Raw genomic sequence first — 18,258 nt, 5'->3', positions numbered from 1 at the left:
CTACATACATACTTGTCCTCGAATGTGGCTACCAAACCGCTACTCCCCCTAAATGCACAGCACGTCTGGCTCTTAACATCACTCAAAACCAACTCCCCTGTCATCAAAGATGGCTGCCCTATTCACCCTTGAAACAACTGCCTAACTCAAAACACTGTTTGACAAAAATTATGAATATTCTCAAACTAAACCCAAAAACATATATGACACATTGAAAAATATGGAAATTTACTGGACAATAACAATTTAAAGTCCAATTTTTGTATCTGCCACTGTTTTTTCACAAATAATGTTCTTGTTGCATGGTTTTGCTTTTCCTGGATTTTTTATACTAAAAGTAAATAAACAAATAAAAATACATACTTAGTTACTCATCTTCCTCTTTAAACTTTAGAATGCTGCCACTAGTTTCAACTCTTTCAATTTATTTATTACCAAAAACACAGTTTCCCTCAGTTGAATCCCATATTTTGACCTCTCATTCAAAAATGGTACACACTACGCTAAATCGGCTATGATTGCTCAATGCAGCTCTACTAGCTGCATCCATAGACACTTTGTTTATATTAATCAGCCAAAGCATTGCCAAGATATTAACTTTTGAACTTTCATAAATTTACAATTTTTAAGACAATGATAACTTTTAAACTGTTACATATTTCTGTGGCGCGTCTAGATAATTTATATATTTTTCTGTCCAAGAGTGCCAACTCACACCTCCATGTCACTCTCAGTTTTGTTTTTATCAATTTTTCTCTGGCATATAAATTTCTCGAACATGGCCATAAGCGCCACTGCCAAGTGTCTGCTTGGGTTTTTCCATGGTGGCATTAACATTAGCTATTCACAACAGCCCTGTAGCAACTGCCAGCCACTTGCTCTGCGGCAGGAAACTGCCACTCTAATCTCTCCCCACAACTTGTACGCTCTCAATTATCCCCACTTGCTACTCCATAAATGCAGTGAATGGAGTTGCAAGTAGTACCAAATCCAGTCTGCACCCTCAGAAATGAAATAATACACAGAAATAAATTCTACATTTGATAGAAGAAAAATCGAACTGAACAAGTCCCTATATCATCTTATGCGGCAGCACTTCCTACCCTAACTTAACTAAACTTATGCTAAATACATTTATTCATCAGCATTTCCATGATGCTGATATGACTGGCCAATGATCATAAGTAACAATACATAAACGAATGGAAGGTGGACCATGAATTTTTCTTAAAGTCCTGTAAATATTGTCCTTTTTCTTTTTCTTCAATCTTTTTATTTCGATCCACTATATTTCTCAGTAGAAATTACACAGCACATACAGTAAGCACTACTCCTTTTGTTGTCTTCTGTGGTGTGCCTCTGACCTGCATCAGTATTGCAACTCAGACTTCGAACACTGTTTCTCAAGTTCTCCTGACAGTCAGCTAACCCGATTCTACCAGAAACAAACAAAATTCACCCAAAAAATTTCCTGTCAACAAAGGTGTCTGCATACCAAGAACTGGTCAGATGTAAACCCACCCTCTCTACTACCCAGAATTGACATTGTTAAAGCCAAATTTCAGGGTGAAACCTGACACAAACATACAGATGGTAGTGTTACCAAGAAATACATTCTGGCTACAGACTTTTCTTTGATCGCAAGAATTTGTTCCATTCAAGAACAGAAATGGCCCAAATCATTGCAACTGTAAAACATTGAAACAAGGTTAAGAAAATATGTGACCAGAATAGTAGTCAAAAATTTATTATACGATGGGTTCCATGGTATATTCCAGCAACAACTCTGTCTCTACTTTTAACCCGAACAATAATCTAACTGCTGCTCAGTGACCAATGATAATTACAGCGCTGCAAAATGAATAAAATTAAATATATAAAATACCCCTTGGCACAACATAATCCACAAATCAGCCTATATTCCCCTGAAACTAATTATTCCTAAACAGATAAACAAAAATAACAACAAATTATACATCCCTCTAAATCTAAAATTTCTTCAATGAATAGAAGAACATATTATATGAACACTATTCAATTCCATATTATCATCAGTCAGTCCCATGCTGAACTATCTCCACCCCTCACACACCAAAAGAATTTGGTGTGTGACCAAGTCACAATCACCACTCGGAAAAATTTAATCAATATTAATATCGTTATAAACAATACAAAAAATTCCACTCAATGTCCCACTCTCACATTCACAACCTATCATGTATATTTAAGTGCTGTACACTATAACTGTTGTAACCTGTATCACTGGTCATTATGACCAGTCAGCTAACCCGATTCTACCAGAAACAAACAAAATTCACCCAAAAAATTTCCTGTCAACAAAGGTGTCTGCATACCAAGAACTGGTCAGATGTAAACCCACCCTCTCTACTACCCAGAATTGACATTGTTAAAGCCAAATTTCAGGGTGAAACCTGACACAAACATACAGATGGTAGTGTTACCAAGAAATACATTCTGGCTACAGACTTTTCTTTGATCGCAAGAATTTGTTCCATTCAAGAACAGAAATGGCCCAAATCATTGCAACTGTAAAACATTGAAACAAGGTTAAGAAAATATGTGACCAGAATAGTAGTCAAAAATTTATTATACGATGGGTTCCATGGTATATTCCAGCAACAACTCTGTCTCTACTTTTAACCCGAACAATAATCTAACTGCTGCTCAGTGACCAATGATAATTACAGCGCTGCAAAATGAATAAAATTAAATATATAAAATACCCCTTGGCACAACATAATCCACAAATCAGCCTATATTCCCCTGAAACTAATTATTCCTAAACAGATAAACAAAAATAACAACAAATTATACATCCCTCTAAATCTAAAATTTCTTCAATGAATAGAAGAACATATTATATGAACACTATTCAATTCCATATTATCATCAGTCAGTCCCATGCTGAACTATCTCCACCCCTCACACACCAAAAGAATTTGGTGTGTGACCAAGTCACAATCACCACTCGGAAAAATTTAATCAATATTAATATCGTTATAAACAATACAAAAAATTCCACTCAATGTCCCACTCTCACATTCACAACCTATCATGTATATTTAAGTGCTGTACACTATAACTGTTGTAACCTGTATCACTGGTCATTATGAGAGAATTAACTGTGCCAACTAGCTGTTCCACAACTCCAAATACCACTATACATAAAAACCAGTAGGCCATCCAGAAAAATCTTAAAACTAAATATGTCTGTAAATAGTACACTGCAAGGAGTCCAGTGCAAAAATAAATAAATAAAAAATACTCAGCTAATGCACACATGATAAATTATCCTCAACATATAAGCACCATTTAGTAAATGTATGTTGTTACTATTAAAAAAAGAAGGATTCAACCCCATTACAGTGGCTGTTTGTACAGTTGCAGCTCAGTTACATTCCTGAGTCCCAATGGTTTATGTGACATAAGGTGCTCCAACCTGTAAGCATTTGGGTGAGGGCAGCTTACCACAACAAATGGGCCATGGTACAATTCAAAAAGCTTTTTGATCTCACCAACTAAATCCTTTGCCTGTTCCTTTGTCTTTACTAATACTAGGTCACCCACATTGTACTTTGCAGGCTTCTATCTTAAATCATGCCTATGTTTTCTCTGTAAGGCACCTTTTGCCAGTTGTCCAGTAATTAGCTTCTGTCTCTCTTGTTCAGATGCATGTGTTTATGTGAAAGGTGGTGGCAACTGTGCAAACAGTGAGATGGGGATGTCTTCTCCTCATGTTGTAGCACTGCATTGTCTCCTGGGTAATGTACTATTGCAACAGTAACCCAACCATTGCCATGGTCATAGTCTGCTGCATTGTCGATAGTAAAATTAAACACAGCCCCCATAAAAACAGAAGGGCCATGTAAACACACTTTTCCATTGACAGGTTAAGCTACTAACTCAACATCATATACTACTTTATAAACAGTGAGATGGGGACGTCTTCTCCTCATGTTGTAGCGCCGTATTGTACATGCTGCTGCTCGTGCTGCTGCCCAACGACAGGAGTCATTTCCTCTTTTGCACCGCTTATATAGAAACAGCAGGCACTGGAAGCGCTTATCACTGGGCGGTGCCCGGAAGACTTGATTTTAGTGCTCTGACAGTCTTGTTAAAACTAGCAACGGCCAGAGGTGCAGCAATAGGCAACCAGTGCGGAAAAGCCGCTGGCTGAGCGTGCAGCGGCTAAGTCCTGTTCAAGGTCACTCGGTAATGCCCAAGTGCAGAGCATGCAGTACTACTTCAATTTAGTGTTTTTTTTTTTTTTTTTTTTTTTTTTTTTTTATGGGAAAAAGGAATAGGAGGGGAACTTTATTCAATTTCTGTAGTAGTGTGTCAGGTCTCCAACAAGTTTAATCTTTGCACAGTTGCCACCACCTTTCACATAAACACATGCTGACCCCCTTCCAGAAATCTAGCGATGACTCCTTGTACATAAAGACATCGCTGTAGAAGCCATGTAACAATGGTACATTACCCAGGAGACAAGATTTCTTCAGTTGGAGGACTGGAGTCTTTTAATGAGAGGAACATCATCGCCTTTTGCACTTTCCAAGTTGCTGAATTTTATGACAGAACAAAGGCAAGGCAATGTTACATGGCTTCTACAGCAATGTCTTTATGTACAAGGAGTCATCGCAAGATTTCTGAAAGGGATTCAGCATGTGTTTATGTGAAAGGTGGTGGCAACTGTGCAAAGATTAAACTTGTTGGAGACCTGACACACTACTCCAGAAATTGAATAAAGTTCCCCTCCAATTCCTTTTTCCCATCATTTTTTTTTTAAGAAAAAAGACACTAAATTGAAGTAGCGCCTCGTGCTCTGCACTTGGGTGTTGCCACGTGACCTTGAACGGGACTTAGCCGCTGTGCTCTCAGCCAGCGGCTCTTCCATACGGGTTGCCTATCGCTGTGCCTCCGGCCATCTCTAGTTTTAACAAGATGGCCAGAGCACTAAAACCAAGTCTTCCGGGTGCCGCCCAGTGATTAGCGCTTCCACTGTGCGCTGTTTCCATATAAGCAGCGCAGGAGAGGAAACGGCTCCACATAGATGTGCCTGGTGGAAATGTCACTGCCTCAGCTATCAGGTTGGCTGCCTTTTTATTCCACATTACTTCATAAGGTGTGAATCCAGTGACACTGCATTTCACACTGTTAATGATGTCCTCAAACTAGGCCACGTATTCTGCCCCGCTGGTTTGTCTGTGGCTAAAACTAAAGATTAAACTAATTTTAATAAGCCTTGTGAATTTACAAAAATGTTCAAATGTGTGTGAAATCTTATGGGACTTAACTGCGAAAGTCATCAGTCCCTAAGCTTACACACTACTTAACCTAAATTATCCTAAGGACAAACACACACACACATGCCCGAGAGAGGACTCAAACCTCCGCCGGGACCAGCCGTACAGTCCATGACTGCAGCACTTAGACCGCTCGGCTAATCCCGTGCGGCATGAACTTACAGTAAACGTAAATAAACATTTTTCAATGGTTGTGAACAGATAATATATTTAATGCAAAACAAAATGTATTTACAATTTAACGATAATTTGGTTTGAACAATAATATTTACAATAACTATTTAACGTTGAACAAAGTAAGAAACAACGCAGTAAATGACCAAGACACTGATCATAATATAAAAATTTATCCTGCACAATCATCCTAGCTCATGCATGTATATCACAGCTGGATTTTCTGTTGGGTGGTAAACTGAGGTCCTTATATGTTTCACACCTCTCTGCTCCTTGAACTTCTCCCATGCCTTGGAGGTGAACTGGGAGCCATTGTCAGAGAGCACTGCTTTCGGCTTACCAATTTCATTGTAGTAGGACTCCAGTTTTTTAATCAATGTCCTACTCTTGGCCGTTTTCATCCCATACATCTTTACGTGTTGAGAGAATACATCAACTGCCAGCAGAATGTACTTTTTCCCACCCCTACTAGTTGGTAACGGGCTGAACACATCAATTGCTAGGAGCTCTTTAGCGTTTTTCGGCAAGATGCTTTGCATCTCCTCTTGACTGGTGATGGTGCTGTGTTTTACTCACTGGCACCTGTCACAAGCACTTAGTTGCTTTCTCACCCAACGGTCCATGTTATTGAACACCACATAGTCTTGCAGTATCCCCTGTATATTTTTGTGCCCCCATAATGCCCACATCTCAGATGCACTTAATTAATTAGTGACTGGACATGTTCCTCAGGCCAGCACAGTCGCCATTGTTCTTTGCTTTCATTCCTTCTGCATAAAAACACCACTTTAAATATCTTGTAAAACCTCTCCATCTGTTCATGGCTCTTTGTACCCAGTCTGATGTTAACTATCTTCAAAATTGGATCCATATTCTGTATTCGCCTCATGTCCTTACATGTGCTCCTAATCTATTTTCTTCCTTCCACATCTCTGAAATACATCATCTTGCATTCTGTAGTCTCTTCCTCCTCTTCACTGTTCACCTCACTTCCAATTGGCAAATGTGGTGGTTGGCACAGAAATTTGAAAGACGGAGTGTTCTGTGTAGACTGTAAGTTATGGTTTCATTGGGGCAAATGTAGTGGGGAGGAAATGAGGGTAGAAAATGGGGCTCTTCCATGGCAGTGTAGGTTATGTAGAAAGGACAGAAAAATCGCTGAACAGGAGGCAAAAATTTGTGCCCTAAAGGCTGAATTAGAAAATGTGAACTTGGAATTACGTAGGTTAAGAGAGGGAAAAGAGACTGGGAACTGGGAAAAGGTAGCAAGCAAAGGGCAAAAAAGGGAAACACTTGAAAAAACTCCAGAAATTCAATCAGTAAATCAATTTGGCTTGCTATCTAAGTAGAGGAAGGGCCTCATCCAGATGAATTTGAAAGTAGGGTGAAGCACAATATTAGCTTAAAGAAAAAAGACAGGTCAGGATCAAACTAGAATAGGAAAAGAAGAATTCTGCTGTAAGGGGGTCCACAGTCACACAAGGGGTGATCCCAGGGCCGGAGCAAGCCCAACTGCTGCCCCGTGCAAGCTGCTAAATTGCCGTTTTTACAAAACGTTTGTGGAATTTTATTTAAAAAAAATCTGTAGGAAATGTCAGCAACCAATCGCAATTTTTGTTTTTACTTTTCAGATCTACCTAGGTTTCGGCCACTGAGTGGCCAGTCTCAAAGCTTTTATTATGTGCTTACATCTAAATCGTCATGCTGACGTTCAGCATGGCGGTATAGGTGTAAACATAACTAAAAGCACTGAGAATAGCCACACAGTGCCTGAAATCTATGTAGATCTGGGAAATAAAAAGAAAAATTGTGACTGATTGGTGACGTTCTCTACAAGTTTGTACAAAACAGTCGCTGGGCAACAGCTCAAAAATGGAGTCAAACCTGACTGAAGAAATCTAGCTAATTTTAATAAGCCTTGTGAATTTACAAAAATGTTCAAATGTGTGTGAAATCTTATGGGACTTAACTGCGAAGGTCATCAGTCCCTAAGCTTACACACTACTTAACCTAAATTATCCTAAGGACAAACACACACACCCAAGCCCGAGAGAGGACTCAAACCTCCGCCGGGACCAGCCGCACAGTCCATGACTGCAGCACTTAGACCGCTCGGCTAATCCTGTGCGGCATGAACTGACAGTAAACGTAAATAAACATTTTTCAATGGTTGTGAACAGATAATATATTTAATGCAAAACAAAATGTATTTACAATTTAACGATAATTTGGTTTGAACAATAATATTTACAATAACTATTTAACGTTGAACAAAGTAAGAAACAACGCAGTAAATGACCAAGATACTGATCATAATATAAAAATTAAAAAAAAAACACTAGACAAATCGAACCTTCCTGGCTTTTGCTTGTGCAAACTCTTTCACACGGTCTGTGTAATTTAAGTCCTCTGCAAGCTCGTGCTCAATCGATATTGTTGTAAGATCATTCAAACGAGTTTGGCTCATCATTGATCGGTGGTAAGGTATGTCTTTAAAAATTTCACTTTTGAGAAATTCCTCTCTCCACTCGCAACTGTCACTGGGAGTGTTAGGAGACTTCTCAGAGCAATGTTAACATTAGGGCAAAAATTATGTATTCCTATAAACTTCAGAGTCTATTTTGGACCTATTCCAGGTTTCAACAATGTTGAAAACACTTTTAGTTCATCCCTCAACTCCAGTGCATCAATGTCACTTGACTCATGATCTTGCAAAATTGCTGTGAGGTTTCTACACATTATGTCCAGGCTGTCAGGAGGTGCGTTTTCAGCTCGCCGATGCCGTAGAGAAAATCAAAATAATCACAATGAGATTTCAGTTGATTGAATCTCTGATCCAAAGATTTGTTTACTATACTGAAAAGATAATAGTAGAATTCAATCTTGTAACATTTTGTTGGGCCATCTATCGTCTCATCCCTTCCTTCATAGGTAAAGTGTATTGGCTTCTTACTTTGTCGCCGGGAAACGCTTATCTGTGGTAATGTTAGATCTTCTAGCTCTAATTCTGTAGCCAATTCTTTGGAATCCGTCAAGAAAGACAAACTTTTCTTCTGTTCTGGAGGTCTCAAAATATGCTTTAGTTTTTTCAAGCAGTTCCACGGCCTCAGAAACATTTATGTCAATGGTCTGGAGGGTCTTACTGACTACACTTATGTGAAACAGAACGTCGTACCAGATTCACAGAAAAGTGAGAAAGGTATAATTTTTTATTTGATTCGCAAGTGGCGTTGCTCCGTGAGCGGTCATGCCATCGACTTCTTCTGATATCTGAACCATCTGAATCTTAAACGCCTCCAATTTGAAACGTCAGGGGAGTAAGTGCATCAGTGCGAATTTCCCATCTAGTATCACTCAGTGGCTTCAGCGACAGGTTAGGCAGATACTTCTTCAAGACATCTTACCATTGAATGGAGGACGAGAAGTCATACAAGCTTTTCACTGTTGAAAACATGGAAACAGCATATTTAGAAGACATAGTGGCATCGTTTACAACAAGATTCAATGAGTGACTGCTACATGGTACATAAAATGCTCTCTTGTTCATATCTGAAATTCTTTTCTGGAGATCAGACTTCTTTCCTTTCATGTTTGGCTCCATTGTCGCATCCTTGCCCTCTCATATTACACAATAGGATTTTTTTATCTTCCAAGAACTTGAGTACGACCTGTGACAAAGTGGAGCTTGAAGAATTGGGCACTGGAAGAAATCCCAGGAAATGCTCCTGAATTCGGACATCGTATACCCCGTCGAGTCTTGTCTCCTGGACAAAACGTACCACAACTGTCATCTGCTCAACTTTTGTAATATTTGGTGTGCAGTCCAAAATTATACTGTAACACTTCACAGATTTCATCATTAATAGAATGTTATTGGTTATAGATGATCCAATAAGATGAATTATTTCATTCTGTGTTTCTTTTCTAAGATAAAGATGACCCTTGTTCTCACCTTGCTCTGTTCTGTGCAGGTGCGCCATCATCACAGTGTCGAACTTTCCAAATAATTCAAGGGTTTTCAAGAAGTTTCCATTGACAGGCTGAAAGAGTGTATCTGTACTTCCTCTCAAAGGCAGACATTGCCGATCCAGCAAATGAATTATTGCTATTAAGCGCTCAAGAACATTTTTCCAATGTTCGCTGTCAGTATTCAGAAGCCTTTGATGATGGGCGTCGACAGCTGGCGACTTTTTCAGTCTCTCGGAAAGCACGATCCACTTTTTATGAGAATTGAAATGCTCGGTAGACTTCCCTTGACTTTCGAGATACGAAGCAAGGTGCAGCCAGTCGCTTACACCGTTCTTTGCAATTTTTACTGTAGATGACGAAAAAAGTTTGCAACAAAAGCAGAACACAGCATCCTTGCTCTTTGAGTACACCAACCAATATCCGTCTGCTTCTCCTAAATTCTTCAAAGAATAACTGTAGTGCACATGGCTGAAATGCTGATTGTCCGCGTTTTTAGGACATTCTTCAGCTTCCTTAATGCGTTCAGGAGGACCTCTCATGACCAAAGTAGTTCGAATGCAGTCGGTAATAATTTCTGGCCATCTTCCGGGATCTGCATCTATTGTGTCTTTCAGTTTAGGCTCGCCTTCAATTCCTTCTCCGGTGGTGAGCACGTCGGCTGATGTTCCTCAGGTATTTTCCGAATTGGGTCCCCTAATTTCAGTTCTGCCTGATGTTTCAATTTCGGAGCTTTCATCACAGAGCAGATCTTGAGTCCAGACGAGGTATGTTGAACATGTTGTGGATGGCCCATCGTCAGCATTGCTACTGTATGCGGTGACCGCAGTACCGTGTTCGTCAACTTTCTGGTTATGTTGTGAAGATAAAGATGTCACTGCAGTAGCTCCACTAGTTTCTGTACTTTCAGGATCTATTTTTCCATCCTCACCGCTGCTAGGTCGTTCTCTCTTTCACTTGAAATATCGTTGTAGTGCATCCTTTTGCTTCTTATCGTCATCTTATTTCAGCGCCCGTCTTTTCTTATATTCACTGCCAGACAGTCTTTTTCTACAGTCGGACATGTTTCGATCCAGCCTCTAAAGAACGATTACGTGAAACTAACTGTTGATGTCAGTGTACTAACTTTATTTGCAACACACTTCGCAGACAATTTCCTGATTTTTTCTGTGAGTAAACGGAAAATTATATTACTGTAGGATACACTGTTCAGGAGATGAATTCATAAGAATTGAGCCACGTGAAATTGAATTTCAGGCCGAATTTCACTACAGACGCAGGTGAAACGGTCAAAGAGTGGGGCAGAAGACAATGGAGAGAGAAAGAATGAGATGGAGTAACATAATAATGTAATAAATACACACCCGGGCATCGACGGTTACTAATGCTAGTCGAAATATATTAACTCACTGCACTTCGGTTGTTCATCAAAGAACTGACACTCGACATCTGTCATAATTTCCATGTCACTTCTTTCGTGTCTGATTATGGAATAAGGGGTAACAAATGAGTCATCGCTGTATCACTTCACTTTTCTTAGCTTTATTTTCATTCCGCCGGCTGAAGTGGCCGAGCGGTTCTAGGCGCTACAGTCTGGAACCACGCGACCGCTACGGTCACAGGCTCGAATCCTGCCTCGGGCATGGATGTGTGTGATGTCCTTAGGTTAGTTAGGTTTAAGTAGTTCTAAGTTCTAGGGGACTGATGACCTTGGATGTTAAGTCCCATAGTGCTAAGAGCCATTTTTATTTTCATTCTAGCTATTGGGACGACACGTGCTTGTTTGCCGAGTTGCCAATTTTAGAAGTAACAGATAATAAGAAAAATAAATTTTCCTATTCTGCAAACTTGGAGGAGAAAAATTCTGACTTATGAGTAATGTGCTTCGCAATACTAATCGTACGTTATATGAAAAGCACTTATCTATTGCATCCCAAGTTGCAAGAAATTTGGATGCACCAATTCTTCTCTTCTTACGAAACGCAATGAAAGTACTTCTGACCAATCTTGACTCTCTCGGCCAACTACCAAAACGAATTCTGTAGTTTTCGTTGTAGAAAACACAACGATACCTATTGCCTGGAAAGGGGAAGTGGTGACGTGGCATTGCCAGGAACTAGATCACATGACGAGGTACAGCGAGACTACGGTTAAATTAGCGCCCAAGAAGCAAGAAGCTCATAATAAGTTTGTGACCGATGATATGGATAAATGTAATAAAAGGCAGCAATTTCTATGGCATTACGAACAACAGAAAGAAATACGAACTTTGCGAAAACTGCACAACTTTTGTCAAATAGAAAAGAGCTTCAAAGCTAACAAGGAAACCCAGCTAGCACTCAAGCTTATTTCAAGGTGGATATTGAGGAAATTGGTTTTAGGTTCAGTTGAAAATTCAAGATTGAAAAATCAACCTGTTACACAGCTTATTTCAAGGTGGATATTGAGTTTAGGTTGAATTAAAATAATTTTCCCAAGCTTGAAATAAACTGTAATTTCCCTGGAAGTCTGTACAGCAGATGGGTGCACAGCATAGCTTCCATAGACGCCCACGGGAAGCGCCACAGGTATTTATAAGCCTTGCACTGACTCTGCTAGGATTATGGCCATTTTACCTTTGTGACGCGCATTAATGATTGTTGACTGTTGTGAAGTTTGTTTTATACTGGAAAATAGTTCGATAAGTGTGTGGCGTCTCCTGCCTTACTGCTACACTGGGTCTGAAGAGGATATATAGTGTATTACAGGTACGTTGGTGCATTTTTCTCTAGTGGTACATTAATATTACAAATGTTAAATACTATTACGTAACGTAAAGAAATATCATATTCTTTTACGTAGAAAAATTGAGCCTGGGTGAAAGTGAAATAGATTACCAGCTAAGAATACATATTACAAGTTGTTCAGCAAAAAGAGGTCATTTTAAACTAGCTCTCTAGTACGTGGCACCAATAAATTAAAACTTAATGTTATTTTACCTTTTTATAATCTCACCTTTTTATATATATCACCCTATTACATTTGTTTACTTGTAAGTACTTGCCTGTGTCACACCATGAATGAATAATTGTGAAGTGTGAAAAGTTTCTTTGCAAATACAAATAGTAATGACATGGTGAACAGGAAAAAGTACATCAAGAACCAGTCACTACATCGGTGTCAGTCTTTTTTATTTACGAAGTTTTGACTGCTCTTTAATTGCAGTAATAAGAAATTTCTTCCCGTTAGTATGACACTCTTGCACAAAGTAAACGTACTCAAGAAATTCAAGCCAAAGAAGTCTTAAAGTTGGGGCAACCGTAAAATCAGAGTTGCAGTCTGTTATTATGCCATCAGTCTTGAGAGGTTTTGTTGAAGCTGTTAATTCTTTCTGTGATGATAGACACAAAATTTCTTGTGACTCATGCTTGACAGAAGTTAAGCATATTCATAATAAGTGTAACATTACTTTTCATATTTAGGTTGATCAGTTTCAACTTTTTACATTTGTTATGTTTAGGTATGGCTAACATTTTCTTTTACCTGTTACACGATCATTATACAGGCAGAAGTCAGCGAAATTTGATACTGCTCTGGTCTGTGTACTGGGGCCGGAGGGGCTTCAGAATAATTTAATTTTAAAATAAAACAAATAAAAAAACACTTTGAAAATAAAAAATATTAAACATACATGTCTTGATAATTTTTTCACGCCATTTCCATTCTGATATTTATTTAATTAATTAGGTTCAATAAATTCAGATTAATAATTATATAGCTTAAAACAAGCTGTAAATTCCAGGCTGTATTCCATGTGTGTAGATACAGCTGGAACCAAACTTGATAAGTCAAGCTTGAAATATAGCTTGAACTCTGCCAACTTTGATGTTTCTTTCAAGCTTGAATCCAACTAACAGGCCTGAATATTCCAGCTTTGGTCAAGATTATGTACTTGAACTTTACATCTGGAAACAAGTTTGAAACCAGCTTACTGTGCTATCTGGGAACCCTTAGAAGCAATGTTCTGTGCAGGTGCGATGCCACAGTTCCCGAAGTCGCTCCCTCTGAGGTTTGGTTTCGAATCCCTTCTTGGGCATGAATGTTGAGTTTGTCCTGAAATTAAAAAAAGGCCGCGTGCGGCCGCACGTTTCGCACGTGCCTTGCGCCGGCCCTGGGTGATACCTTTGGTTAAAGGATCCAGGCAGACAGGTCTTTTAGGCTAAAGCCAGAGTCCAGACAGATGACAATCAAGATAAATAGAACAAAAGATACTTCATGTGCAGTAAATAGGAGTAAAGCTAGGGCAGTATCAACTTACTTCAACAAAATATCAGGGGAATAAAAAATAAAGTAGATGAGCTATTAGTGTGTTTAGATGATCTCAAGAATAAGAATAAGCCTGATATACTATGTCTGTCTGAACACCATGTAACTGTGGGCATGGATAGTGTCAGTATAAGTGGGTATAATTCAGCATCTTACACTTGTAGATCGAGGGTGGATAAAGCAGGAGTTGCCATTTTCATAAAACAAGGATATAAATGCAAAACTATAGAAGTAAGCAAATTTGGTGTTAATCAGAACTTTGAGGTTTGTGCATGTGAACTTCAGCTAGATAATGTTGTGTTGACATTAGCAACAGTGTGCAGGTCTCCATTAGGTGATTGGGAGCTATTCATAAAAAAGTTTGACTCCCAATTATGCTGTCTGTCAGACAAAAAGAAGAAGTTATTTATCTGTGATGATTTCAATGTAAACTTTCTAAGTAATTGTAATAGTAAAAGTGAACTAGAAGTGTTATTAACAACAAATAACTTAGAATCAGTGATCAGTATCCCTATATGTATAGCTCAGGATAGTAGCACAGTAATAGATAATGTGTTTGTACAGTAAGAGGATGTAAAACAGACACATGCTTTCCCTGTGGTAAATGGATTGTCAGACCATGATGCACAACTGATTAACTTAAAAAACCTAACAGGGTGTACAGTCCAGAAACAACTAAGTAAAAGTGTGAGGTCACACAACACGGTATCTATAGACCACTTCAGAGGAAGCTAAAGAAATGTTAATGATAAATGCAACATATTTCTTGATAAATTTATATCCCTTTTTGAACATTGTTTCCCAAAGAAAATTACTAAATGTAACACCACACACATTTGAAGAAACCTTGGATTACTACAGGTATTAAAGTGTCTTCAGAAAGGAAGAGAAATATGTATGTTAGAGAAGGAATTAACAACTCCAGCAATAAAATCAAATCAATAAGGAATGTTGTTAGGAGGAAGACAGGAAAAGTAACCACTGGGGTAGGTAGTATTATTATTAAAGAGAACGAGACCATTCAACCAACAGTACACAAGTAGCTAATGTATTTAACAACCGTTTCTTAAGAGTAGGAGAAAAAATTGGTGAGAAAAGTTCAAAAGAAAAAGCCAGGCAGAACATGGAAGAGTCTTTATTGAAAAACTTTTGTCAGATTAACTCTCACCTAACAACCTCTTGTGAAATAAGTAAAATTATAAAACTTTGAAAATAAATGTTCTGTTGGAGTAAATGACATCACTAATAAGATATTGAAACAATGTAGAGCAATTACAGCTGATGTTCTGAGTCACATATGTAATGCATCATTAACTAAAGGTATTTTCCCAGACAGGTTAAAATATGCCATTGTCAGGCCTCTCTACAAAAAGGGGGACACCACGGATGTCAATAATTATCAGCCAGTATCCTTGCTTACAACATTTTCAAAAATCTTCGAGAAAGTAATGTACTCAAGAGTGGTTAGCAATATCGACAGTAATGGGATACTTAGTAAATCACAGTTCAGATTTCAAAAATTCTGTCCCACTGAGACAACAATATACAATTTCACCATCCACGTAATAGTCTTTAAATAGTAAAATGTCACCAATAGGAATTTTCTTTGACTTGTCCAAAGCATATGACTGTGAACCATGACATTATTTTACAGAAATTACGATTCTATGGCATAAATGGAGTAGCATATGAGTCATACCTACAGAACAGGAAGCAAAAAGTTTCCTTATGTGGGTCAAGTGATTTAAATAAGTTTGCCACTTCATCTAACTGGGGTGAAATTGCATTAGGTGTTCCACAGGTTTCAATCATGGGTCCTCTTCTGTTCTTGATACATGTGAACGACCTCCCTTCCTATCTGAAACAGGAAGCTGAACTGACACTGTTTGCTGATGACACAAACAACATTATTAATCCAGTAAAAGAAACTGAATTGAAAATGATATAACTAAAGTCTTTGGAGAGGCCATTAATTGGTTTACTACAAATGGGCTTGCTCTAAACTTTGAAAAAACACAGTATATCCAGTTTTCTGCTGCCAAAGTACAGTTACTTCAATAAATATAACACATAAACAAAAGTCAGTAGCCAGGGTAGAGCATACTAAGTTTTTGGGTGTACATATAGATGAGAATCTTAATTGGAAAATTCATATTTTGGATATTCTAAAGCGACTAGGTTCAGCAATTTTTGCAATCAGAATAATTGCCAATTTTGAGAATATGGAAATTAGAAAGCTAACATACTTTGCATACTCTCTGATGTCATACAGAATAATATTTTGGGGTAACTCAACATTTAGACAAAAAGTATGCACTGCTCAAAAGAAAGTGGTTAGTATAATGTGTGGGGTTCATAGTCGCACATCTTGTAGGCATCTTTTTAAAAGATTGGGAATTCTTACAACAGCCTCACAGTACATTTACTCACTAATGAAATTTGTTCTCAACAACATTGACCAGTTTAAAAACAATAGTGACATTCATGATTATAATACCAGAAAAAAGAAAGACTTACTCTATCCTTTACTCAACCTGTCTTTGGCACAGAAAAGGGTAAATTATGGTGCTATAAAAAATTTCGACAGATTACCAGATGAAATAAAATGTCTGACAGACAGCAGTAATAGCTTCAAAAATAAATTGAAATCATATCTCCTTGACAACTCCTTGTATACCATAGATGAATTCTTGAAGAGGAATAAATAAATCTGTAAATATAGTTTATGCATTTTGTGCCATTTAAGGGAATGGGGTAAATAATAGAAATATTAATCTTTAACACTGTATTGTAATATATACACATATATTAAAAAATCTTGTTTCATATGAGCGTTGCTTGTGCATTTGACACGTTCCACATCATAACAGCTACCATACCATGTGACTGATCAATGGAACACACAACCAACTAACTAGTTAACTGACTGAGAAAGCATCTGTGGCCACATTTTCAGTGCCCCTAACATACTCTATCTGGTACTGGAACCTTTGTAAGAACATTGCCCACCTAGTGAGCCTCTTATTCAATAGCCTGCAATCCTGCAAATACTTAAGGGCCTTATGGCCCATCATTAGAAGGTCTCATACCCTTTCAAGTATATCCAAACTTCATGAACCTCCACACCACTGCCAACAATTCCTTTTCAGATATACCATAGGACCACTCATGCTTAGTCAGCATCCTACTTGCAAACAATGTACTACGATGTTCCATCTTTCCATCAACCAACTTCTTTTGGAACAAAGCAGTACCTATCCCATAGCCCGAGCTGTCAGTGGCAAGGTAAATTGGGAGTGACATATCCAGGTAATAGAGTAGACTACTGTTACTTTAACTATCCTTGATTTTATTGAAGTCAGTTGTCCACACCCATGGTGCATTTTTCTTTAACAATTGTGATAGGTTTGGTGAATTAAGGCTTAAGCAACCTATGTACTTTCGGTAGAACCCTACCATTCTGAGATACGCTTTCAATTGCTTGCAATTTCTTGATTTGGCACAATCTGCTATTGCCTTTATCTTTTCTTCATTGGGTACAAAACCCTCTGATGACAATACATGCCCTAAAAATTTTATTTCTGCCTTCAAAAACTCATAATTTTTCAATTTCAGAGTCATACCCCCATTTCTCAAAGCTGTAAACACACCTTGCAACAAACCATAATGCTCTCTCCAAGTTGATGTAGCAATCAGGATATCGTCTTCATAAATTGTCAGTCTTCTCATGAGCTCACTCCCCAGCACATAACTGAGAGCTCTCACGAACACAGCTACAGATACTCATAGTCCAAAAGGGGATACTTTGTATTGATAGACCCTGTCTCCAAACAGGAAGGCAGTATACTTTCTGCTTTGCACTGTTAAAGGCAACTGCCAAAACCCAGCCATCAAATCCATAGTTGTTATGAGTTTTACATTTTTTAACCCTAAAATCAATTCATCCATGTTCTCAGGGTGGTCAGTTTCCCTTAAAATTATTTTGTTCAACCTCCTAGAATCTGGAACCAAGTGCACCGATTTGTCCTTCTTCTTGACAACTACTATTGGGTTGCAGTATTCACTTCTGCACTGTTCCACAATTCCCCATTCTAACATATGTTGTAGTTCTCCTCTAGCTGCCTCCCTCTCTGCCAGTGCTATAAGGTATGGCATGACCTTAATGGGTTCATGTGGATTCACCCTGAGTGAAAACTCAAAACCTTCCCTGGTTTTTCAGAAAACACATCTGCTACATGGAAATTAGCCACCAGTTTTTCATCATTGAGTGCAATTTTGAATTTAACTCTTTTTCTTCCTTCAACAGTAATCAGTTCCACCATCTAGTCCTTACAATCTATATATGCCTCATATTTACTCAGGAAATCAATCCCCAACACCATATTCATATTTAAATTTGGGACCACCAGAAATGAATGACTAAATACTTCACATCCAATGTTTACATCTAGAACTACCTCCTTTCTCGCTGGTTTACTGAAAGTTC

General features: G+C 38.3%; 1 protein-coding gene across 2 annotated transcripts in view; it reads right to left on the bottom strand.

Moving 5' to 3' along the window:
- The window catches only part of LOC126457924 (uncharacterized), a 33,844-nt gene that overhangs the window by 11,783 nt on the left and 3,803 nt on the right, over positions 1–18,258 (bottom strand). The window contains exon 3 of one of the 2 annotated variants that reach the window (XM_050094617.1): positions 15,472–15,630. In XM_050094617.1, the coding sequence (XP_049950574.1) occupies positions 15,472–15,584 (113 nt within the window). In that variant the 5' untranslated portion in view covers positions 15,585–15,630. The remainder of the gene's footprint in view (positions 1–15,471; positions 15,631–18,258) is intronic. The other variant, XM_050094618.1, reaches the window with a different exon arrangement.

Source organism: Schistocerca serialis, chromosome 2 (assembly GCF_023864345.2).
Source record: "Schistocerca serialis cubense isolate TAMUIC-IGC-003099 chromosome 2, iqSchSeri2.2, whole genome shotgun sequence".
Lineage (NCBI taxonomy): Eukaryota > Metazoa > Arthropoda > Insecta > Orthoptera > Acrididae > Schistocerca > Schistocerca serialis.
This window is presented reverse-complemented; position numbering and strand designations above follow the sequence as displayed.